The sequence below is a fragment of the Haliotis rufescens genome, unplaced genomic scaffold, assembly GCF_023055435.1.
Source record: "Haliotis rufescens isolate VD_foot unplaced genomic scaffold, xgHalRufe1.0.p SCAF_7, whole genome shotgun sequence".
Lineage (NCBI taxonomy): Eukaryota > Metazoa > Mollusca > Gastropoda > Lepetellida > Haliotidae > Haliotis > Haliotis rufescens.
In genome coordinates, this window is record NW_025964361.1 from 2,815,309 (window position 1) to 2,838,616 (window position 23,308).

Below are 23,308 nucleotides of genomic sequence, written 5' to 3' on the forward strand. Positions count from 1 at the left end.
GGAGTTACATTTTGGCTGGACTAACGAGTGTATGCATAGTCCAATCAAAATCTCGCACCGAAAATGAAATCCGGTTCGTAAAGTGTCATGCAGATTTCGGTCGACTGCAGGATTTGCAAAGCATGTGCTCCGCTAACTCATTGTCAACAGATATTTTCTAAATCTTTTCATGTTTTTAATCAAGGTGCCCACGTGATTTGATGCACTTCGCGATGTAAGACTCGTTTAATCACAATATAGATCTTGGTTATCAATCAGATCGTCTTGACTGGGCGCCACCGTTTTGTTTGAAGCAAATGCAAGTGATATGAGAGGTTGAATCTGATTGGTCAATAGGAGAGGCATAGAAAGGACATAACTCGTAATAGCCACTGGTGGCGTTATGATGGAGCCCAGGAATTCAAGCCTAGTTCGGCAAGGGTGGAAACTGGACTTTTAAAGTCAGTTAACTCTCTAGCCTCAATGTGGTGAAGGTGAATAACCTGACAGTTTGAGGGTTTCTCCAGAGGAGCTGACATACATTGATTTTTGAGAAACAATGTTCAAAACTGTTATCCAGTCGCACTCAAACAGCCTTGGTCTAGATTTTCTATATAACATTTTCCTCTTTGATGACCAATTCTGAAGGTTTGGACAGGCTTGATCACAATTTTGCAAACAAAAAGAGCTACTTGGAAACCAATCTCAGTAGACAGGAAACATATGTTTGGGTAACTGACTTTAAGTCTGTAGATACTTCAAAGCTCACCACAGCTGTGTTATCTCTCACAGAACTGCCGAGAAAACTCGGAAAGAACGAGAAAAGGAGCGAAGAGAGCAGTATAAACAGGTCCGGGCTCATGTCAAGAAGGATGATGGACGGATGCAAGCGTATGGATGGAGTCTCCCAGCCAAATTTACCCCTCAGCTCCCTCGGGAACAGTCTTCCAAGAGCCATGTGCCTGTCCCCGTCCCTGTCTACTGTCGCCCTCTACTGGAGAAAGAACCTGGTCTGAAGGTGAGCTGCAGACATTGGTTGTCTCAGTTGTCTTACACATGTCTCTGTCTGACTGTGCTGTGGAACATCAGCTACATGGTTCTCATTATCTTCTCTCCTACATCACATTAAGATGTTGCTTCAAGGTAGATTCATGACCTTTCACCTCACCCTTGTATATTTTGGACTTCAGATCTGAAACTGACCATGTGAGCTAATATAAGTTTAACTTCTGAACATCATCTATTTTGTATTGATGAACAAATGAAAAACAGCATTTGCTGACTGGGTGAAACATGTGACCACAGCAGTTTCCCTGTGTAGAGTTGTGTCCCTTGGTTGTACCAGGATCCAAAGTTTGCCCTGGTTATGACCCTGGGTTTGAGAGCACCATATTGTGCTTTCAGGTTTCACAAAAGTGATAGTAATTATATAACTGAAATACCGAAAAGTGGAATTTAGCCAAACTATCTCACTCTGGGGGCATGTGGCCGCTCCCAGTTGATGATCAGTGAGGAAATGTGTACTGTTTAAACACCTGTGCACAGGTAAATAATACATTGCACAGAATGTGTGTATTCCTAAGCTCAGACAGTTCACTAATCTTGTACACAGTAATTATGGCCTTCTTTTAACTTACCTTTTCCAATTTAACTCTTCTCTAAACCTCTAAACTCATCCTGGAGGGCATCACTGACTAATTGTCCATGTGTTTTTCAATGTCTGTCTTGCTGAGCGTTCTTCTCTCTGCTGTTATAAATATTTTACTCTTCTGCTGCAAAACACAGCCTGACGTATTATTAGTCAAAGTTTTACTTTTATCTAACACCTTTTTTACAGTCACTCTCATGGGAGTCTCATGTGAGTTCTAGAACATGTGTGTTTTGTAATTTATATGTTATATTGTATTTTTTGGTCTACAGCTTAACTAGAATTGAGTACACCTTAGTTTTAGGGATAGACGTGCAATGGTTTTCAAATGAAGGTATTTGAAACGTGTATATTTACCAAAGACGTTTTCAAAGCATTTTTATTCAGTGTATGTGGTGGATAGCTGAAACATTTTATAAAATCCTGTTTGAGCCTCGTACATGTGTAAAAAGGAAACTTTTTAAGTGAGCATGATGCTATTCAATCTCATTAAAATCTGATTGTTTTCTCCGATACTTTACTTCTCTGCATGAAGATCTGAGGACACAGGTGAGTCCTCACTAGTATGAGTTAACAAAGCCTTCAAACCAGCATATATGATTTCTGTATTTCGAAAAACCATCTACAATGAAGAGATCTGAAATTATAAAACTTTGGTGGAGCCATTTTATTTGTGCATATATTAAAACATCCTGTTATTGCTCAGCACTTTGGCATCTACAGACCAAAAAGAGTCAATGGAATATTTGGGTTCTGTGCATTTTCATTTATACAAATTGAAATTTCCAAATTGAGATGGTTAAGAAATGAAGCCAAATCATTTTTGGGAACCTGACATCTGATTGGTTCAAGAACCCGCCCATCCTTCATTTTGATTGTGTGGTCAAAGGTGTCCTTAGATCTTCACCCAGAGAGGTATCATATCGGAGTAAAGATCTTTTTTGAGATGGATTTTACGCCTTTTTCTGCCTTAAGCATTAATTAGGATGTCACCTAAGTATGTGGTTATTGTATACAAAGACATTTACTGTTGGGGCGGTCGGGTTGCCTAGTGGTTAAAGCGTTCGCTCATCACGCCGAAGACCCGGGTTCGATTTCCGACATGGGTACAATGTGTGAAGCCCATTTTTGGTGTCCCCCGCCGTGATATTGCTGGAACATTGCTAAAAGCGACGTAAAACCATACTCACTCACTCACTCATTTACTGTGATATTGTGATTAGTGATATTGTGGTAGTGACTGGTTACTAAGGATGAATTTGGTTGCTTAGCAATGAACAAACCTGCATGATACAGTCCATTTGATTTTTCATTTTTGTCTTTCATTTGTGGATGGTTGCCATGATCAGAGGAAGATGGATACTAGTTTGCCTTATTTTTTTTGAATCCAAGAATTATGTGTGATGTCCATTTCATCCATTTGATCATCAGTTGTTGCCCTTTATGACCCCGCTCATACGATCGACAAATTTTGATTTTTCTCCTAAATGTTTTGGTGTTGCAATTTTCTATTTGATTTGAAAACAGACCCTATAGCATCTGGCAGCTCTGGTGTGGTACGTTCCAATTATTGTATGTTGTTTGTCAACATGCTTATATTTTCACATGGAAGGAAGGAGGAAAAATTGTTTCTTCTTTACAGAGTTGTGATTGCACTTGGAAAACATGCATGTTAGTGTGACATAAGAAATTCAGAAATCTCTCAGATCAATCATCCACACATTTCAATGAAGTGCTTTAATCAATGACAAGAAATAGATAAAAAAGATATTTGTGACAGGAGCATGGTTGGTGACTGGTTAAAATCATTAATTCCCAGCTGATGCTTTTTTGAATTTCTGGCAGAATACTGGCATGTTCTCATTACCTCTCTGTTTGAGATGAAACTGAATGGGTTGAGGAGGATGCCATCATGTGACTATGGCTGCTGAGTAGGTAGCCATAAGGAAGGGAATTCTCAACTGTGGGGAGGTGGTCACGGATGGCCCAGTTGTCTAAGGCGCCGCGATTCACTGTGCAGAGTTGCGTCCCTTGGGCACTCGTGAACCTATGATTGTGGGTTCGAATCCCGGTCCGCCCCAATTATTTTTCTAGGTTTGTCAGCACCATACCCTTGCTAGTGGATTTCACCGAAGTGGTAAACGTCTTAGACCTGCATCACTTCGGGCTTTCCTCCCACATTAAGCTGACACGCCGTGATATAACTGGAATACTGTTAAAAGCGGTGTTAAACCCAACTCACTCACTCACTCACTCACTCATCTGTGGGCTGGGTCCAATTTCACAATGCACTCATAGCACTACAACTGTCTATGTGAGATAAATGTGTAATGACACTTGGAGCACAACTATGACTTTGTTAAATGGGCCTCCGACTGATTGTGTGTTGTCGACTCAATTGTTTCAACTGATGCTTGCCTTGCTCTTTGCTGATCATGGTGTAGAACCTGCTTGTCACTGCTGTTCTTCGTTGCTGAGTAAGGTCTGTGAGGTTTGGTTATCTCCCTTAGATCTGGTGTGCCGCTGGAGTGAACCTGACGGGTGGTAAGACGAGGGACGGCGGCTCCATGGTGGGAGCCAGTGTCTTCTACGCCAACCCACCGGAGGAGATCGACACACGGAGGGAAACAAAGGATGAGGTGGAGAAACTCAACCAAGAACTCAAGGTAAAGGGGTGCTCGGGGAGGCAGATTGTCACATCTGTTGGCATGCATCTTCCCGGTGCAGGGGGTTAAGTGACTTTATAGCTGAAATGGATCGAATTATCATTACACCGCCCGCATGTTATTAGAAATGAGGGGCCACTGTTTCTTGATAATGCCCTCATATTGCTTGACAACGGGCGATTATCACAGTCTTCGTCGGGCAGTTAATGGAAAACCTCAGGCTTCTGCAAATGATAATGCCCTGAAAAATAGTGTTACCCTTACAGTAAAAGACCAGTTTCCACCTTTGCCAAACTATGCTGGAATTTTTTAGTTATATTTTGTCTGGACTAACAATTAAAATCGGGTAACGCAATCGACATCCACTTCGTCAACTGCCATGCAGACTTCGGTCATTTGCAGGATTTTTAAGGCATGTGTACCAACTCGGCGTCAACAGATATTTTCCAAATCTTTTCATGTTTGTAATCAAGGTGCTCATCTGATTTGATGCACTTCGCGAAGTAAGACCCGTTTTATTATGATATAGATCTTGATGATCGCTGCCATTTTTTGAAGCAATGCAAATGATATGAGAGGTGGAATCTGATTTGTCAATAGGAGGGACATCGAAGGGACATAACTCATAATAGCCACTGGGGCGGTGGGGTAGCCTAGTGGTTAAAGCGTTCGCTCGTCACGCCGAAGACCCGGGTTCGATTCCCGACATGGGAACAATGTGTGAAGCCCATTTGTGGTGTCCCCCGCCGTGATATTGCTGGAATATTGCTAAAAGCGGCGTAAAACCATACTCACTCACTCATAATAGCCACTGCAGTCTCTATGATTGAGCCCATAAATACAGTCCCCTTTTACAGTCAGTTGATTCCCTTGCCTCGGGAAGATGGGTGGTGTGGTTGTGTATGTCACATTTATGTCAGCGTATCTGTTCTCGGGTACACACCTTGTATTGACTGGCTTGTTGTACTTTGGACCTGTCAATTCAAAGGTTGTCATGGTCACTAAGGCCTTGGGTCTGGTCTTCATCTTCAAAGCAGGTGATTGTGTTGTGTTGTTCTCATGACATGGATATAAAACCCACCTGAAACTCAGTATACTCCCCTGATTGAATGTCCAATTTATTATTTGCTTTTCCGTACATTACATTATCATTAGTTCAGACTGGAAATAACAGTATGTATTTGTACCAAACCTTGACGAAAACCTTCACTTTTAACTCATGAGGGATAAGTAAAATGTTCATTGTCATGTCAAGTGATTTGTCACTATGCTTGTGAAGGAAACTACTAGTGCTACCTGAAAGATGTTGTTTGGTTGATTTGTTGTTTTACGCCTCACTCAGCAATATTCCAGACAATCCAGTTATTGACATCATGAGCATCGATCCACGCAATTGGGATTGATGACAAGCATCAACCAAGTCAGCGAGCCTGACCACACGATCCCGTTAGTCGCCTTTTACGACAAGCATAGTCGCCTTTTATGGCAAGCATGGGTTGCTGAAGACCTATTCTACCCCGGAATCTTCACGGGTACTAAAAGATGTAAAATCCTTACTTTTGGAAAATATGCTGACTATCATTTTACCAGCCCAAGCTCAGCACCAGATGTTAGTTTGGCAAAGTAGTTATACTCTATCACAACCTTGTCCATGATAAGTTGGACCGCCCCCGTGGCCTAGAGATAGAGCGTCTCCCCGGAGAGCGGAAGGTCCGGGGTTCGATCCCCAGCCTCGTCATACCAAATGACGTTAAAAGATGGTACTTGTTGTTACCCTGTCTGGCGCTCGGCATTAAGGGGCTTAAACAAGGACTGGTTGGCTCGGAGTCAGTATACTGTGTCTGAGTGGGGCATCATGTTAAACTGCGGCATGGTATCTCAGTGGGCTAGCACTATAAATCGGCATCAGTCCGGACTAGTACAAGCAGCCACACACACACACACATGCATGCCCGTCGCTATATAAGAGCAAAAATCTTGGACGCGCATAAAACCCAATTTCACCTCACCTTACCATGATAAGTTGACAAGATGTCATGCATATTTTCAAGTTACCTCCCTTTGTACATGAGGGCCATATTGTCATCAATGATTTGGTTGGTTGGTTGGTTTGTTGTTTTACGGCGCACTCAGCAATATTCCAGCTATGTGACGGCGGTCTGTAATTAATCGAGTCTTGACCAGACAATCCAGTGATTGATATCATGAGCATCGATACAGGCAATTGGGATCGATGACATACTTCAACCAAGTCATATAGCTGGAATATTGCTTAGTGCAACGTTAAACAACAAACAACAAATGGTACTACAGCTTCTAAAGTACCACTTTAAGATATTTCACTAGTGTTCACGTTTGATTTTCAGGAGCATGAGAAGAACTTGAAGTCTGCAGACAAGGAACAGTTTTCGTCTCTGGTGTGGATCTGCACCAGTACGCACGCCACCAGCAGAGTGTCTGTCATCGACTCCAACAACCCCGGGGACATCCTCGACTCGTTCCGGGTGTCCTCCACCCACATGCTGTGTATCGCCAGCGTGCCAGGTAAACAGGAACACTCACCTGCATTGGGGGGTGGTAGCCAAGTGGTTAAAGACTCAGTTCAGCATACTCTGGGGTTTGATTCTCCAAATGGGTGTAATGCAGTGTTTGAAATAAAGGGAGGTTGTTTTTTTTATCATTGAGGATTTCTACAATGGTATTTTAATTTAGAAACCCTCAACAGCTTTAATTATGAACATTGGTCACCCTGGACTAACAGTTAATCCCTGAAATAAAGTTGAAAATTGAAAGAATCTACGAAAGAAAAAAGATCCAAATGGAGCTCAGAACAATCTTTAATTTCAGGCAGCTGAGGCAATCTAGTCTTATTACTCTAGATTTGGGAGACTGACAGACCCCCCTTGACTTCTATTCTTAATTTTGAAAACTGCAATATGTGAAATCTTGCTGTTAACATCATGTCAACAGTGCTGTAGGATGTCTGAAATTCATATCAGCTGTGACTTATGCTTACTCAGCTTATTTCTTCACTACGTCATTAAGTATTGCAGTCTTGGTTCTCTGGCACTGATCATAAAGTCTGCAGCATGTTTTGTTTTTTTATTTCTATTTAAAAAAAATAAAAAAATCCTAATTCTTTAAAACAATGCGATCCAATATAGCACACAGTTACTTCCCTTTACATGTGCACTGCTTTACCTCGCATCTTATGTTATGGTCATGGTGGCAATAGGAGTATGCTTGTTTATGGGGTAGGCCCTTTCCAGAGTTAATGGTACACAACTGTTTACTTGGTTACATACTACTTTGAACAAGCCTCTCCCCAAAAACGCAGTACCCACCTGCCCTATATTCTCAAAAGTCATTGCCTGAGAGCCAATTTTGTTAAGCCTCACATAATGATGGGTACTGACAAAGGACATTTAGCCTGTTGATGTGTCCTCTCCACTGACTCATCTACTTGGTTTAGCTGCATCTAGAAGTAACTGATCAACCTAAGGAGTAACAGTGCTTCAATGCAGATAGGGCATTCAATACAATGTTTGGACCAAGGTGAACATAGGCGCTAGACCTTCACAAGTCCATCCGGTTCTGAACATAGGTTTCATGTAAGCTTTATTTGACTTAGCTGACTGCCATCAGATAACTGAAACACTATGAATTATTGCCAGATTAAACTAGGGTATCACATTGGAGTTTGGTGAAATATTGCGTGGATGACAGTGTTGGAAATTAAGCATTAAAACTTGAAGCATCCTAGTCATGGTTGTCATAACCCGAAAGTTAAAAATCGAAGGTTTAAGGGGTCCTAAGATTCAAATACTGTAACATTTAACCTCAAGGACAAGAGCACCCCTTAATTTAGAACAAGTGGTGTGGGGTACCTCTCTTGTGTTTAATTCTAATATTGGGAGCCCTTTTCTTTGGCCTAAATATTACTTAATTAGCGTAATTCTCTCTCTCTCTCTGTCTCCGTCTCTCTCTCTCTCTCTCTCTCTCACACGAACGAACGAACGAACGAACGAACGAACACATGGTAATCAAAGTCAGCTTAGAAGCTGTTTAGGCAGGGCCAGGTTCATTAGAAATGTTGTGGTGATCCTTTAATAACAACAAGTTCTCCCCTCTCAGGAGCAATGGAATCCGACTACCCTGTAGCAGAGGAGATCCTCAGGGCAGAAGCACCGCCCCTCCCCAAGGAGACTGTTGTGTCGGAGGGCAGCACCACCACTGACCAGAATGGAGACAACAGCGGGGTAGGGGGGATAACTTTCGTCCAGTGTTCAACTGGCACCACAGGTCAAGAAGCAAGTTCTGAAACGTCCCCAGCAGGATCACCTCCACGCAGGAGATCTAGAGGTGGGTGTGGTTCACAAAATGTTCTTGCATATATCTATGTTGAAATGGCGGTACAGTATGGGCCTGCTATTGTGGACATCCAAGTATATTTCAAGTGATCTCAGGGACACCATCTTCCCAAGGCAAGGGAGTTAACAGACTTTAAAAGTCCAGTTTCCACTATTGCCGAATTAGGCTGGAATTCCTGGGATTGATCGTAGCGCCACTAGTGGCTATTACGAGTCATGTCCCTTCTGTGTGCCATCTATTGACCAATCTGGCCATGATATTGCTGGAATATTGCTAAAAGTGGCGTAAAACCATACTCACTCACTCACTATTGACCAATCAGACTCCACCTTTCATATCCATTGCATTTGCTTCAAACAAAATGGCGGTATCTGATCGAAAGTCAAGATCAATGTTGTAACAAAACATATCATCCCTTGTGAAGTGCATCAAATTACTTGAACACCTTGATAAAAACATGAAAAGATTTGCAAAATATCTGTTGACACCCAGTTCATGGTACACATGCTGTGCAAATCCTGCAATCAACCGAAATCTGCACTGCAGTTTTTCTAATTAGATGTCGATTTCGAGACACGATTTTGATTGGACTCTGCATGGACTTGTAAGTCCAGTCAAAATATAACTCCATAATTGCAGCCTCATTCGGCAATCTTGCTATCTCGGCTCTACCAGTGGTGGAAACTAACATTTTTAGTCCACTGGTCCTTTTAATGATAACATATAGCAAAACACTTCAAAATGGAACATTTCTACTGGTCCTTAGGATACCTTAACTATTAGGCAGTTTGGCAAGGACTACAGGACTAGTGCTAATATATTAAAACAGGCAAAAAGTAAGCAGTGGAACCTCAAAATCTCAGGATCTGGGCCCCGTTCCTCAAAGCAATCTTAGCGCTTAGGTGATTGTAAGTCCCATGCTTTAACATAGGCTTACGATCATTGTAGCGCTGAGATCGCTTTGAGGAACGAGGCCCTGGTCCAGACTCGATTATTTACGGACCACCATCATATAGCTAGAATATTGCTGAGTGCAACAAGCAAACAAACAAACAAGCAGTATGTTTTTAAGACATTTGTACTTTATCATGTACATGGCCCCGCCATTAGCATCACTGGCACCAAAGTCTAATATTGGCAAGATGTCTCAAACCCCCGATATTTTCTTATGTGTTCTTGAGTACCCATATATTTACATGTTTGAAGTATTACTGATATGCTCTGAAGGTTCCAATTCTTAAACAGAGCTGTAACTTGTATAAAAGACTGTAGTTACAAATCAAATGTACAATATTTATATGTGCCCTAATGGTTAATCCTAAAACTATAGGCCTTCGAATGTTTGTGTTCCAGAACTGAGTCCTGAAACAGATGCGGAGGTGGCATCAGCTCTAGCGGAGGCTGTCACAGGTAGGCTGGCAACCATACCTGTCTCGAGATGAGGAATAGTACATGCTACGGTTAATGTGTGCAAATTTATCACTTTAACTTCCTTCCATCCATCATCAGAGTTTAAAAGTCAAGTCTGCTTGATGGGAGACTACAGGTGGTACAATTCAGGAAGGATTAGTGACAGATGTACCAACTTTCACCATCAAGTAGATGGCAACTCTGCAGCAGATATGTTTTACAGAAAAAATCTTACTTCATTTCTACCCCTGATGGCTGATTGAAATTTATTACCTCAACTGGTTGTAGAGTCAGTACAATGATTAGACTTTATTGGGTTTTAGATTAAGAACTTAATCAACTATTGATTTAAATACAAGTTAAAGTGTGATCAATAGGCCAAAGATGACATGACCAGTCTGATAAGAACATCTGCTGTGGAATAGGAATTGATGGATTTCGACCGATTTCATTTGAAGACAAGTTTTATGTAAACACTGGTCAAGTTTAGTTCTCAAAATTTGGTGGGAAAATGTAACATGATCATCAAAGTTCAAGGTACAAATGACATGATGACAAAGTATTGTGTGATGCATCTGTAATGTGACATGTTTATTATCCCCAAAGTGGAAGGGGGATATAGGAATGGGTGCTGTCCATCTGTCCATCAGTCTGTCATGTTTCATTTCCGGAGCGGAACTCACAAACCATGAGAGATATCTTAACCAAACTTGGTACATAGATAGGTCTTGTGGTGAACTGATGCCTTTTGATAGTTTTTTTTTTTTTTTAAATTTAATTTTCGCGTTTCCGTAGCAATGACTTTGACTTAGACTAAAAATGGCAGTAGTGCTCGTTTCTGGAGGGCTAATGCCTTGCACACAACCAATATGTCATATTGGCTGGGGATATGAGTATTTCATGCTTGTTGATTTCGTCCTAAATACAAGTGGATGCAGACTTTCAGTCTGTAATTGAATTGTGATTCCGTGCAGGGATAGATACGGAGACTCATCTGTTACTCTGAGACTTGTGAAAATCAAGAGAGACTAGTTTATTCCCAAAAATCAAGCTATTTTACATGAACCACTGGTCTTAAATGAGCTGCTGACTAGTCTGATTTGACGAGTCGTGTCCACCCCGTGCAGGAATGATGACAGCAGTGTGATATGTGTGTGGTATTTGTCAGATGATGGTGACAGTGGAGAAGCGAGGGAGAAGGCCTACAATGAGATCAACAAGGAAGCCCAGGATGAAGGTAGGTAAACCTCTACATGATATTGCCAACCAGGTTCATCAGTCTGAATTTTCCAACAGAATGTTGTACATCGTCTATGTTGAAAAGGACTCTTGGGTAGTCTAGTAGTTAAGGCATTCGCTTGTCCCAGATTCAATTCCTCTAGTATAAGTGGGACGATACACCGGTGCATCAGTGGATCATGACTTTTTACTTCTCAATCATATCGATCACAATCGTACACTTAGTAAAAGTATCGATTCACACCAAACACTAACTACTAGTAAAAATGAGTAGTGAAAACAAATATTTTCATCCATTGCGCCATACTTGACACTGCCAACTGTAAATAATCAGTGTGCCAGGTAATTGGTCAATTCTTTCTATGAAAAAGATGGCTTATGGACCATAGATAAGTGCATGTGCAAGTATTATGTTACATATCAGATTGAGGGCAAGGTATCGTGATACTTATCGGATTGCAAAGATTGTGTATCGTCCCTAACCTACATGTAACAATAATTGGTCCATGCCATTTGGTGAGACACAATTGCCATTAAAAAAACAAGCAGAATTAGAATAACAGTTGACGTGTGCCACCAATTACTGACTGAATACGATTCCTTAACCCATTCATGTTGCTTTGACTGACAAAGAAAAATTAGAATTCACTAAACATGCTGAAGCCTATAAAACTAATGATGATCCCCATCAGGACCCTTTAGAGCTACTGACAATAATGTCCAAAATTCAGCTGGGGCTTGTAGTCTCATAGACAACATTTTGGGCACAGACAACATGTGGATTGTGTTATGGGCTGAGGGTTTGAGTAGGTTGCTTTATTGGATCCATGGGTTCAAAATCCATACTGACATGATCAAAATCGTAATAGCATTACGGCCATCCTGTCTATTAAAACGATGGTTTATGCACCACAGATAAGAACTCATGCCAGTTCTGTGATACGTGTCGGATCGTGAGCAAGGTATCTTTATGCGTATGGGTTCACACAGTTGGTATATCGTCCCAGCCCTACTGTATACGCAAACAAAGATATTGTCAGTGTTTATATGAATTTTTTTAGATACATGTCCGGAAAATTATCAGATGCCATTTTGGCCATAGATCCTCTGGGAGCCACGACACTTGAGAGCATCAAACCCACAGTGTTCCGAGCGACAGGGTCCCCGGTGTCATCAGGAACAGCCACGCCCAACTCGACGTCGTCAGGGGGAGAGAAGCGCCTGCAGGATCAGGAGGAGCTGGATAAGGAGGGCATTGCCTCCATCGCTGCTGACAATGAGCTGCAGTATGGCGAGCTGGAGAAGATGAGCAGTCTCCTCCCCACCATGTGGATGGGGTCACAGAGTGGCAGGTGAGACAACAGTCGGTCAGGATTCACTGTAGGGTCCTCATTCTGTCTTCAGCTGTTGTGACCCGTAAAGATCCAGGTAGAATAGGTCTTCAACAACCCATGCTTGCCGTAAAAGGCAACTATGCTTGTCGTAAGAAGCGACTAACGGAATCGGCTGACTTGGTTGATGCATGTCACCGTATCCCAATGGCATAGTTCGATGCTCATGATATCAATCACTGGATTGTCTGGTCCAAACTCAATTATTTACAGACCGCTGCCATTAAGCTGGTATATTGCTGAATGCAACGTTAAACAACAAACAAACTTCACCTGTTGCTATGGTATTCTTCCCACCTACATCATTGATCTACTCTCTCTTCATACTAATGTCATGTTGTAACAAATGTTATTTTTCAACTTATCCTGCATTACTCCTTAATGCATTTACTGCTTACTTTTGACACAACGAAGCTGTGTGAGGTTCAGCTGAAGAAACAGTTGTTCCAACCAGTTGTGAAGAAAGCCCCATCAAGCAGTAGTAGGTGACGTCATCACTTCCGTGGTCATGTGCGTGCTGTGCGATGGGGCCTTCTCACAACTGGTTGTAACAACTTTTTCTTCAGTTGGACCTGCATCACTTCAGGGTTTCCTCCCACACCAAGCAGGAGGTGTAGAAGCCTTATGCTTAAAGCGTTCACTCGTCACGCTGAAGACCTGGGTTTGATTCCAACATGGGTACAATGTGTGAAGCCCATTTCTGGAGTCACTCGCCATGATATTGCTGGAGTTTTGCTGAAAGCGATGTAAAACCATACTCCCTCCCTCCCTCACTCACTCACTCACTCACTCACTCACTCACTGGGTTTGATTCCAATATGGGTACTATGTGTAAGGCCCATTTCTGGCGTCCCCACCATGATATTGCTGGAGTATTGCTGAAAGCGATGTAAACACTCACTCACTCACTCACTCACTCACTCACTCACTCACTCACTCACTGGGTTTGATTCCAACATGGGTACTATATCTGAAGCCCATTTCTGGCGTCACCCACCATGATATTTCTGGAGAATTGCTGAAAGCGATGTAAAAACTCACTCACTCACTCAGACATTAACATGATGAAGCTGACACGCCACATGATATGGTAACTGAAACACTGTACAAACTGGAGTTGAACCCAACTAACTCACTCACTGTCTCCTGTTCCAGTTTGTATGTGCACTCAGCGGTGGCACAGTGGAGGAGGTGTCTGCATTCTGTCAAACTTCGAGATTCCATTCTCAGCATTGTGTAAGTGTCGTTACAACACTGTATACATTGATATATGCTATAGCTTTTGTCCATTATAAAAAGAACTCTTAAACTGAATAGCTTTTCTCTTCATTGTGGCTAGTACCAGCTGTAATGCTTGTGTCGTTTTCATTAGAAGGACATCAACTTGGGATATTAGGTTTCATGGAAAATAAATGCTGACATTGTTTAAAGACCGTATACTTATCCATCTATCCGGGGATTTGTATTTAAATCTTCTTGTTTAGATGGTAGCATAAATGAATTTCTTAAGAAGTGTTCAAGTTCGTGTCTTTTGGTGCTAACTTAATCAGTTTGAATCCAAGTTTCACTTTGCTTGTGTTGCAGCCATGTGAAAGGTCGTGTTTTGGTGGCCCTGGCTGATGGAACAGTGGCAATATTTCACAGAGCTGCAGGTACGTCTCATTTCACATCTACTGAACCGTTTATAAGAACACTCTTACAACGAACTGATGAATATGACAAACTGTTTGTTTTGTCCCTGCCATTTTCTGCATATTTGTTTATATGAATTTGATGGATATAATTAACATGCATATAACAAAATAACGGTTATAGCAAACTCACTTTGTGGTCCTGTGTGTACTCTGTGTATAACGAGACCGCCTGCGTGGTCTAGTGGTAGAGCGTCCGCCCGGAGAGCGCATCCACAGCTGCGTCATAACAAAAGACGTTAAAAGATTGTACTTGTTGTTAACCTGTCTGGCGCTCGGCATTAAGGGGTTAAAGCAAGGACTGGTCGGCTCGGAGTCAGTATACTGTGTCTGAGTGGGGTATTCATGTTAAACTGCGGCATGGTATCTCAGTGGGCTAGCACTATAAATTGGCATCCGTACGGTCTAGTACAAGCAAACACACAGACACAGACACAGACACACAGACACACACACACCGCACACACACACACAGACACAGACACAGACACACACACACACAGACAGACACACACAGACAGACACACACACACACACACACACGGACACACACACACACACACACACACACAGACAGACACACACACACACACACAGACACACAGACACACACACACCACCCCTCACTTTGTGGTCCTCTGTGTATAACAAAGTGTTAATCTCTGAGTGGCTCACGTGTCACCAAACAGCCTGTCAAAACATCCGCGACCATGCACATTGTTCAAAGCGGCAATGGCAATTGAAGGCAAGTGATTAACTGGATTAATTACTGACGCCTTGTCCTCAATTTACACCCTCAATTAACAATAGTGCAACAGTGAATAGGCTATAGCCTTTGAAGTTGGATATATTCTGTCTATTTAATGTGAGGACTGGAATGAGGAAAGTTAATTTGGAGAACAAATTTGGAATTTTGGCATATTTAAAATTCCAAATTTGTTCTTCAAATTAAGTAAGCAACCCTTAAAGTCCCCCTTAGGTTGCCGCATCTTTTCGGACATAACCTTTTCGACCAAACACTAAATGGCCTGGCGGGCCCCTGCGCAAAATGCGCATATGTCGGAAGGCACATGTTAAACTCCCAAGTAAGTAAGTAATGAGGAAACGTGAGTAGTTAAGGATCTAGTGAGCATAAAAAATGCCTGCTTGACCATCAACATCTGTCGTTGTTGTTGACTTGTGTAGGTCCATGTTGTCTCCAAGAACAGCCATACTGGAAAACCCATTATCAGCTGTTCGTGGTGTTGTTTTAATCTCCAAATCCAGGCCTGACCCTGTTGTAGTGATTTTAGTGTTATGACTCCCATCCTCTTCAAAAAAAGACTCACAATCTTCTTAGCTAATATTGCTTTGCGGAACAGCACCCAGTGATGTTAATATCTGAGCTAATTTGTCCAAAACTTTGCCTGAGCTCAATTGTGAAGACTGCTTCATTTGTTCAAGAACATGTTCAGGCCAATATCCTCTTTCATATTGAATTTGGACCTTGATTTGATCTCACACTCTCAGCCAAAATGCAATCTGCATGTTCTTGTTCTGGAAACTGTCAAGCATCTTCCAAAAATAAGGGAGACTCAGGAATCTGAAAATTGGCATGAATGTTATGATATTAAGTATTGCTATGTTTATTTTGACAATGTGATCGGCACTCAACTTTAGGTTGAGTAGATTTTTTTCACATTGTTTCATTTCACTCAGTTTCAGAAACTGATGAACATGATGAACAGTATGTGATTGGTAATTTTGCACTCAGTTGAATTGATATGTAAATAGTTGTCAGCATTCAGCTTTTATGAGTAGGCTACAGTCATCGCCTTTGCTTCCATCATATCGCTATATCATCGCAATACTTGAGTTATGATATAGACTTAATACAGACCCTTTTAGTATGAAATGCTCCATTTGCCCACACTGACCTGACCAGACGTCATTGCTGTCAACCAGTTAGTGTTTTACTTGCCTGATTTTTTAAATTTGGATTGTTCTATTCCTATTGTGCAATCAGATTCTGCTTTGTTTTGTGGTAGGCGGCGAGGTAAGACTAGCCCAAGTAGTTGTCACTGACTCAGGCTGTGCTATTGCAAAATTTCATTGATATTACTTTTGATAACAGAAATAAATTAAAAATGAATCAGTACATGGGTAGGCATGTTGCATCAGTGACTTGACTGATTGTGTCATCACACCTGACATGTGGACCTTTGCTCATGATATCAATCACTGGATGTCTGGGCGGTCGGGTAGTCTAGTGATTAAAGCGTTAGCTCGTCACGCCGAAGACCATTCTTGCCGTAAAAGGCGACTATGCTTGTCGCAAGAAGCGACTAACGGAATCGGCTGACTTGGTTGATGCATGTCACCATATCCCAATGACATAGTTCGATGCTCATGATATCAATCACTGGATGTCTGGGTGGTCGGGTAGTCTAGTGGTTAAAGCGTTAGCTCGTCACGCCGAAGACCTGGGTTCAATTCCCGACATGGGTACAATGTGTGAAGCCCATTTCTGGTGTCCCCCGCCGTGATATTGCTGGAATATTGCTAAAAGATGCGTAAAAAACTCACTCACTCATTCACTGGATGTCTGGCTCAGATTCGATTACTTACAGGCCACTGTGCTACATCTCTAATATTGGTGAGTGTGGCTGTAAGTTGTAACACATAAGTAAATCCTGACACCCAAGTACAGATTGCAAAGCTCCTAACTACATATGGAAAGGCTGCATCTAGCAGTAACAGACTTATGAGGAACAGGTTTAACAGGATCTGACACATGCAGAAGGGTTCAGACGTTATCTGCCCAAACATGATTGCCGCTGTCCAGTTGGGACCTGACTTGAGGTGTTCTCAGAAGATGAAAAGTAAAGATTATTACTCAGCAAGAGTTGATTTGAAAAGTTCTATTGATCAGTCCACATACTCCTCTAATCAGACAGGATTAAGGATTGGACAGGATTAATTGTAATTTTGCTAGAAGAGGGAAATTATTCTCTTTATAGTTGACACAAGTTTCCCTGTGGCACATCCAAGGATTTACCAAACTGTCTAATTTAGTACATGGAATTGGGTCAGTGTCGGTCCTGCTTCATGACTTCCTGGTGCATGCAGAAGTAAGCCGCTCTGTGTTGTGGCCGGCCTAAGCTAGTTGGTCTTAGGCATCATGATATTTCAAGGAATACACTGCAGCATTGAATTTTAAACCTATTTCAGGACATCACAGACAGGGCAAGAATCTTTATCTGCAGGGCTTGTCTTGTAATCCAGTATGGCAGGACTTTCATGTGCCGGTTTTGGAACCCGCTATATTCTTTATGAAAGAATAGAGCTGCCCTGAAGCATTACGTGTTGGTTATTTCAGAAAGGACGGTATGAGGTCAGGGAACAATGAATATCAATAAGATCTAAGGATGAGATGATACACCGTATATTCGACGTGACCTTCGAAAGATACATGATACTTACACAGGGTTAGAACTAGGGCTGCAACGAATACACTATGAGGCAAATGCGATTCATATCACGAATATCACGGTAACAAATACGAATATTAATTCACAATTACAATAACAAGTCAGCAGTTTATGTATTATTTATTATATTCAGTGAAACAATAACATCATAATTTATTTGATATGGTTTGTTAATTATTAATAAATTATATATTTATGTACTGCACTTATCCAGGTGCTAGTATCTGCTCAAATGCGACAATGACCAGTGAAAACAATACTATCAAATTAAATATTATTAGAGTGTTTTCATTGAAAGATATCTATGCATATGATATGTTGTTATGGATATTTTTAGGTACAGGGTATGTAAATATACATGATACTATATATCACATATTCATAAATATTCATAAATATTCGATTAGTGGACATGAATAACGAATTCAATTCATGAATGGTTACTGTTCGATTCACCGAATACGTGAGTGAAACCTAACAGCCCTAGTTAGAACTAAACTCAAAAGTCACTCTCCTACCAGAGTTCCATGCGGCCGGCAGCCAGCCAGCATAATACCAGCATAGTACGCCATGTGAAGATTCGTCACATCCTTCACAGTCCATTCAAGATATTGCGTATGCTTTTCATCCGTTATATTTTTGACAAGTTTTCACTTTTTTATAAACAAATGTCAAAGAATGGTTACGGTTCATTATGAAAGTATCCTAAATGGTGAAAATCTACCTGTTTTTGCGTAGTTATTCTTTGTTAACATTGGTTTGTACGTCTCCACGTGCTGTCATGGAAGCCCAACAGAGAACTAGCGATATGGCCACTTTTCTGTAAAAATATATATTGTCATGCAACTCACTGTCGCAATTGTAGTAGCTTATCTATATAATTATGCAAAACAATATGTAAAGCGCCCCAAATACTTGCATTAGTCCGTTCAATACTGATTTCTGAAAAAGCGCGTTTGTTTACAAACATGATATGCAAATTAGCCTGTGGCAGTGGTGTTATGCTGACTCACCAATGTGCTTAAAAGTTCACTAGCCCAGGGAAAGATACAATGACCTGTAATCTTGAAACAATGGGGAAATACGGAAATATGTACTGTCCCACAGGAATTTGAACTAGTAGCGGGCTAGTGTTGATTTCTAACCCTGGATACAGACCTGGCTCACCCTTTGTCCTTTCAACCAGGGGGCACAGGTGGCCCAGTCGTCTAAGGTGCCGCGATTCGCTTTGCAGAGTTGCATCCCTTGGGCACGCAAGAAACCTATGATTGTGGGTTCGAATCCCGGTTCGCCCCGATTATGTTTCTAGGTTTGTCATTACCATACCCGTGCTCGTAGGTTTCACCGAAGTGATAAAAGTCGGAGACCTGCATCACTTTGGGCTTTCCTCCCACATTAAGCTAACACGACGCGATATTACTGGAATACTGTTAAAAGCGGCGTTAAACCCAACTCACTCACTCCTTTCAACCATACTCATATTCAAATGAGTCCAACTAACATGGCAATGATTAACAGATTCAAGAATCTACATCTGGGCAACCCCGTGGGTATTCCAATTTGGAATAGGTTCCCATTAATCATATGAGACTACGACATAGATCAAGTGGTCAAGCTCAAGTGATTGCATGTCATCGTAATCCAGCAGCCTATACTGTTGTTCACAATATCAACCACTGGATTGCCTGTTCAGAGTTGATTATTTGCAAGCTGTCATCATATGATAGGAATATTGTTGAGTGAATGTTAAATAACAAACAAAACAAAACCTATGGGTAACTATAGGGGTCAATATTGCTGGGATGGAGGAGGTGGGGGTGTCAAGAGGAGGTAACTCTAACTGACTACTTAGGTCAAGGTTAAATAAATAGATTCCAGATTGTTTCCCTGAACAGTACAAACAGCATGCCTTTGCTAATTTGCTCTTTTCTTGTCCTAAGAGAACAAACTGGTGCAATGACATGTTTATTTACCAGCTCCGTTCTGTAAATCTTGGCAAGTTTGGGGAAATTATTCTAGGATTATTCGATACACCTTTCTTTTGTTTGCTTGAAATTATTCAGTTCACTAAGGTGCACACAAGGTTCCATCTGCTCCCATTCTTGTTACAGTAAACAAAATTAGTTGGTTAATAATTTGCTTGAACGTTTTTCCATGAAACATGTAAAGAACTATCCCCTGCTTGTCTGAGGCAGAACCCATCATAATTGTAAATGACAGTCTTTGAATGGTAAACAAGTAAAACTTATATTTTCCCAACTGAAAGGTTAACAAGTAGGGAGATTTGATTTGATTTAAACATTTATTCACAAGAAGTGAATAGTATTTGGGGACAAATTCAACTTAGAATGCCCTCTCTCTGGTATTTACAAATTTCACAATTTCAAAATTGAATATATGTTCATACAACACTGTAGAAGAGACATTAAATTTAACAGCTGCATCACTGTGAAAGGTAATATTTTCAGAAAAGTACTTGTTTTACATTCATTAGGTCAGTAGTCAGTAGGCGAATTTAAATAATTATATGTACATTTATAGGCTGCAAAATGCAAGGTTACTAATAAAGTTTCTACAATATTCCAAGGATTTGTGGCAATATATTTTGTGCTGAAAATATGATAGAAATCTTCAAAGATAATGTATTTCAAGGTTTGATGACAACAGAGAGCTTGCTATTTGGAGCTTTTCTTTATATTTGGTGAAACCCTCAAGCACGTTTATGGTGCTGACAAACCTAGAAACATAATCTGGGTGAACTGGCATTCGAACCACAATCATAGGTTTCTGGCGTTCCCAAGGGATAGAACTCTGCACACCTTTTACAACTGGGCCACCCATGTTCCCTGTGGTGTAAAGGAAAAATATTATGGATATCACATGTTATGGCAGACATCTCAAAATTACAATGACAATATGAAGCTGATTCTTTTCATGGAGCTCCACCAGTGGTCTCATAAATTGCTGGTAAATAGACTACCAATCTGACCGCCACTGATCATATTGAAAATCTTTATGTGGACAATAACTCAGTCGTTTATGCATGTATCCGGGAGTAATTTCAGATGCAATGAGTTTGAATTGGATCTGGTCATGTATCAAATATGTATTGGAAGGATAGATTAGACTGTCTTAATAAATATCAGTGTGCAATGTTAGCCGAAGCTAGGTCACTTTTCCATGAAGAAGTATTTTGTTCAATATTGGGGTAGTTTTGTGTTGTGTTTCTAGAGTTTTAAATGAAGCCTTTTACATGTTTCTTTCAAATCATCTCGGCTTTTCAGTGTCATTGAAATCCAATATCAGCCCAAAGTCTACTGTTACGTTGAAGAAATTCACAAATTTGCATTAACGATATTCCAGTTTATGTTATATTAATTAATACCCATGAGAATACCAGGTATTGTATCACTTTTTCAAGGGTGGCTTGTGTTTCACTGATAATGTGACACATAATGAGAAATGATTGACAGTTTTTAATGAATTGCCTCTGTTATTAAAGTAGTCAGGACAAGCAATGGCATTTTGGACTCAACACGGTGCATATTATTTCAATTGCTTGCCCCATTCCTTAGTTACAAATCCTAGATAAATCTCTTGTTTTAAAGTGTATATGTAAGTACACAGCCTGACAATTCTGTTTGTGGAATCATGCATGGGAATCTGTGCACCGTGGGGCAAAACTACATATGGAACTTTGAACTGATAGTGTCAAGGACATGTGGATAATGTGGACAAAGGTGGATATTTGTTTTATTATTGAGTTACATGTTGGTGGGACTCGTGAAGATCCGGGGTAGAAAAGGTCTTCAGCAACCCATGCTTGCCGTAAAAGGCGACTATGCTTGTCATAAGAGCCGACTAACGGGATCGGATGGTCAGGCTCACTGACTTAGTTGATGCATGTCATCGGTCCCAATTGCGTGGATTGATGCTCATGATGTCAATCGCTGGATTGTCTGGTCCACTCGATTATTTACAGACCGCTGCCATATAGCTGGAATATTGCTGAGTGCGGTGTTAAACAACAAACAAACAAACAAAACATCTAGATGGATATTGCAAGGGCCAAAGCGCCAATATTTAGCACAGCCCAAATCATGATGCAGTCTTAGCCGAAGACATTTTATACTCCGACAATCGGCTCTATCCGACACTAAAATGGGAACCGATTAAATCAGTGTTATTTAGACCCCTCAATCCAACAGTCTCACACTAACTCCGACACACCTTATTTGCAACGAATTACTGAAATCACTCATTAATCATTCTTGTTAATCAGACACAGTGATCAGGGTACTCCGTGGTCATCTGCCCGTGAGTACACAGCCCCGTGTTTTTAAAATTAGATACAAGTTCTCTCTACCACTGACGATATCCCATTACAGGTCACGTCAGAACGACCTTTTGCAAACTTAGACCGACCAATAAAATCACTAACATTAGCCACATTAGCCACAAAGACAGCAGCTTTCTTGAGCTTTGCGGCACTAGTTTCAAACTGGCGACTTCCATTCCAGACTATGCTTTTCATAATATTTTGAATCAGTCATACAGCCCTAACCGTAGTTTTGTGTGAAGCTTTAGAGTTTGCATGATAAAAAAACAAATTCCGCAAACTATGTAACATAACAATATGATTTTTTTTATTATAACATGTTTGTATCGTTATCTGTGATTTTCGATCACAAACGCTGATACAACTTAATTTCGTTTATCAGACATACTCGTTAATCCGACATAATCATATGCAACCAACCATGTCGAATTAACAGGGCTTGACTGTATATTTGAGCTTACTGGACAAAATGTTTCTAGCCTAATGCATAGGATGAGTGACTGAAGTCCCAGACTGCAGTCTTGACGTTCCTGTAGGGTAACCCATTGGTTGCTCATCACGCAAGAGGTTCAGGTTTGACTACATGTACAGGCACATGTGGCCCAGGCTTCTAAGACATTGCAAGTGGATGTGCAGAGTTGCATCCCTCAGGTATGCCAGGATCCTTCATTTGTCAGCATTATATTCATCTTCCCGAGGCAAGAGAGATAACTGACTTTTCAAGTCCAGGTTCCACCCTTGCCGAACTAGGCGGAAGTTCCTGGGCTTGACGTAGCGCCACCAATGGCTATTACGAGTTGTGTCCCTTCTAAGCCTCTCCCATGGACCAATTAGATGCCACCTCTCGCATCACTTGCGTTAGCTTAAAAAAAAATGGTGGCGCCCAGTCAAGACAATCTGATCGACAATCAAGATCTATATTGTGATAAAACGGGTCTTACATCGTGAAGTCCATCAAATCATGTGAGCACCTTGATTAAAAACTTGAAAAGATTTGGAAAATATCTGTTGACATCGAGATGGCGGTGCACATGCTTTGCAAATCCTGCAATCCACTGAAATCTGCATGACAGTTTACGAACCGGATTTCGATTTAGTTGCGCA

The 23,308-nt window shown here is 41.1% G+C and overlaps 1 protein-coding gene across 13 annotated transcripts in view; it reads left to right on the plus strand.

Annotated features, from left to right (window-relative positions):
• Positions 1 to 23,308, plus strand: part of LOC124139611 (C-Jun-amino-terminal kinase-interacting protein 4-like) — a 111,102-nt gene that overhangs the window by 37,592 nt on the left and 50,202 nt on the right. For 11 of the 13 annotated variants that reach the window (XM_046506814.2, XM_046506816.2, XM_046506817.2 and 8 more), the window contains 10 exons: positions 772 to 997; positions 1,817 to 1,837; positions 4,138 to 4,293; positions 6,660 to 6,837; positions 8,428 to 8,655; positions 10,018 to 10,074; positions 11,243 to 11,311; positions 12,416 to 12,665; positions 13,860 to 13,940; positions 14,289 to 14,356. In XM_046506814.2, coding sequence (XP_046362770.2) covers positions 772 to 997; positions 1,817 to 1,837; positions 4,138 to 4,293; positions 6,660 to 6,837; positions 8,428 to 8,655; positions 10,018 to 10,074; positions 11,243 to 11,311; positions 12,416 to 12,665; positions 13,860 to 13,940; positions 14,289 to 14,356 — 1,334 coding nt within the window. The remainder of the gene's footprint in view (positions 1 to 771; positions 998 to 1,816; positions 1,838 to 4,137; positions 4,294 to 6,659; positions 6,838 to 8,427; positions 8,656 to 10,017; positions 10,075 to 11,242; positions 11,312 to 12,415; positions 12,666 to 13,859; positions 13,941 to 14,288; positions 14,357 to 23,308) is intronic. The other 2 variants (XM_046506815.2, XM_046506827.2) reach the window with 1 other exon arrangement.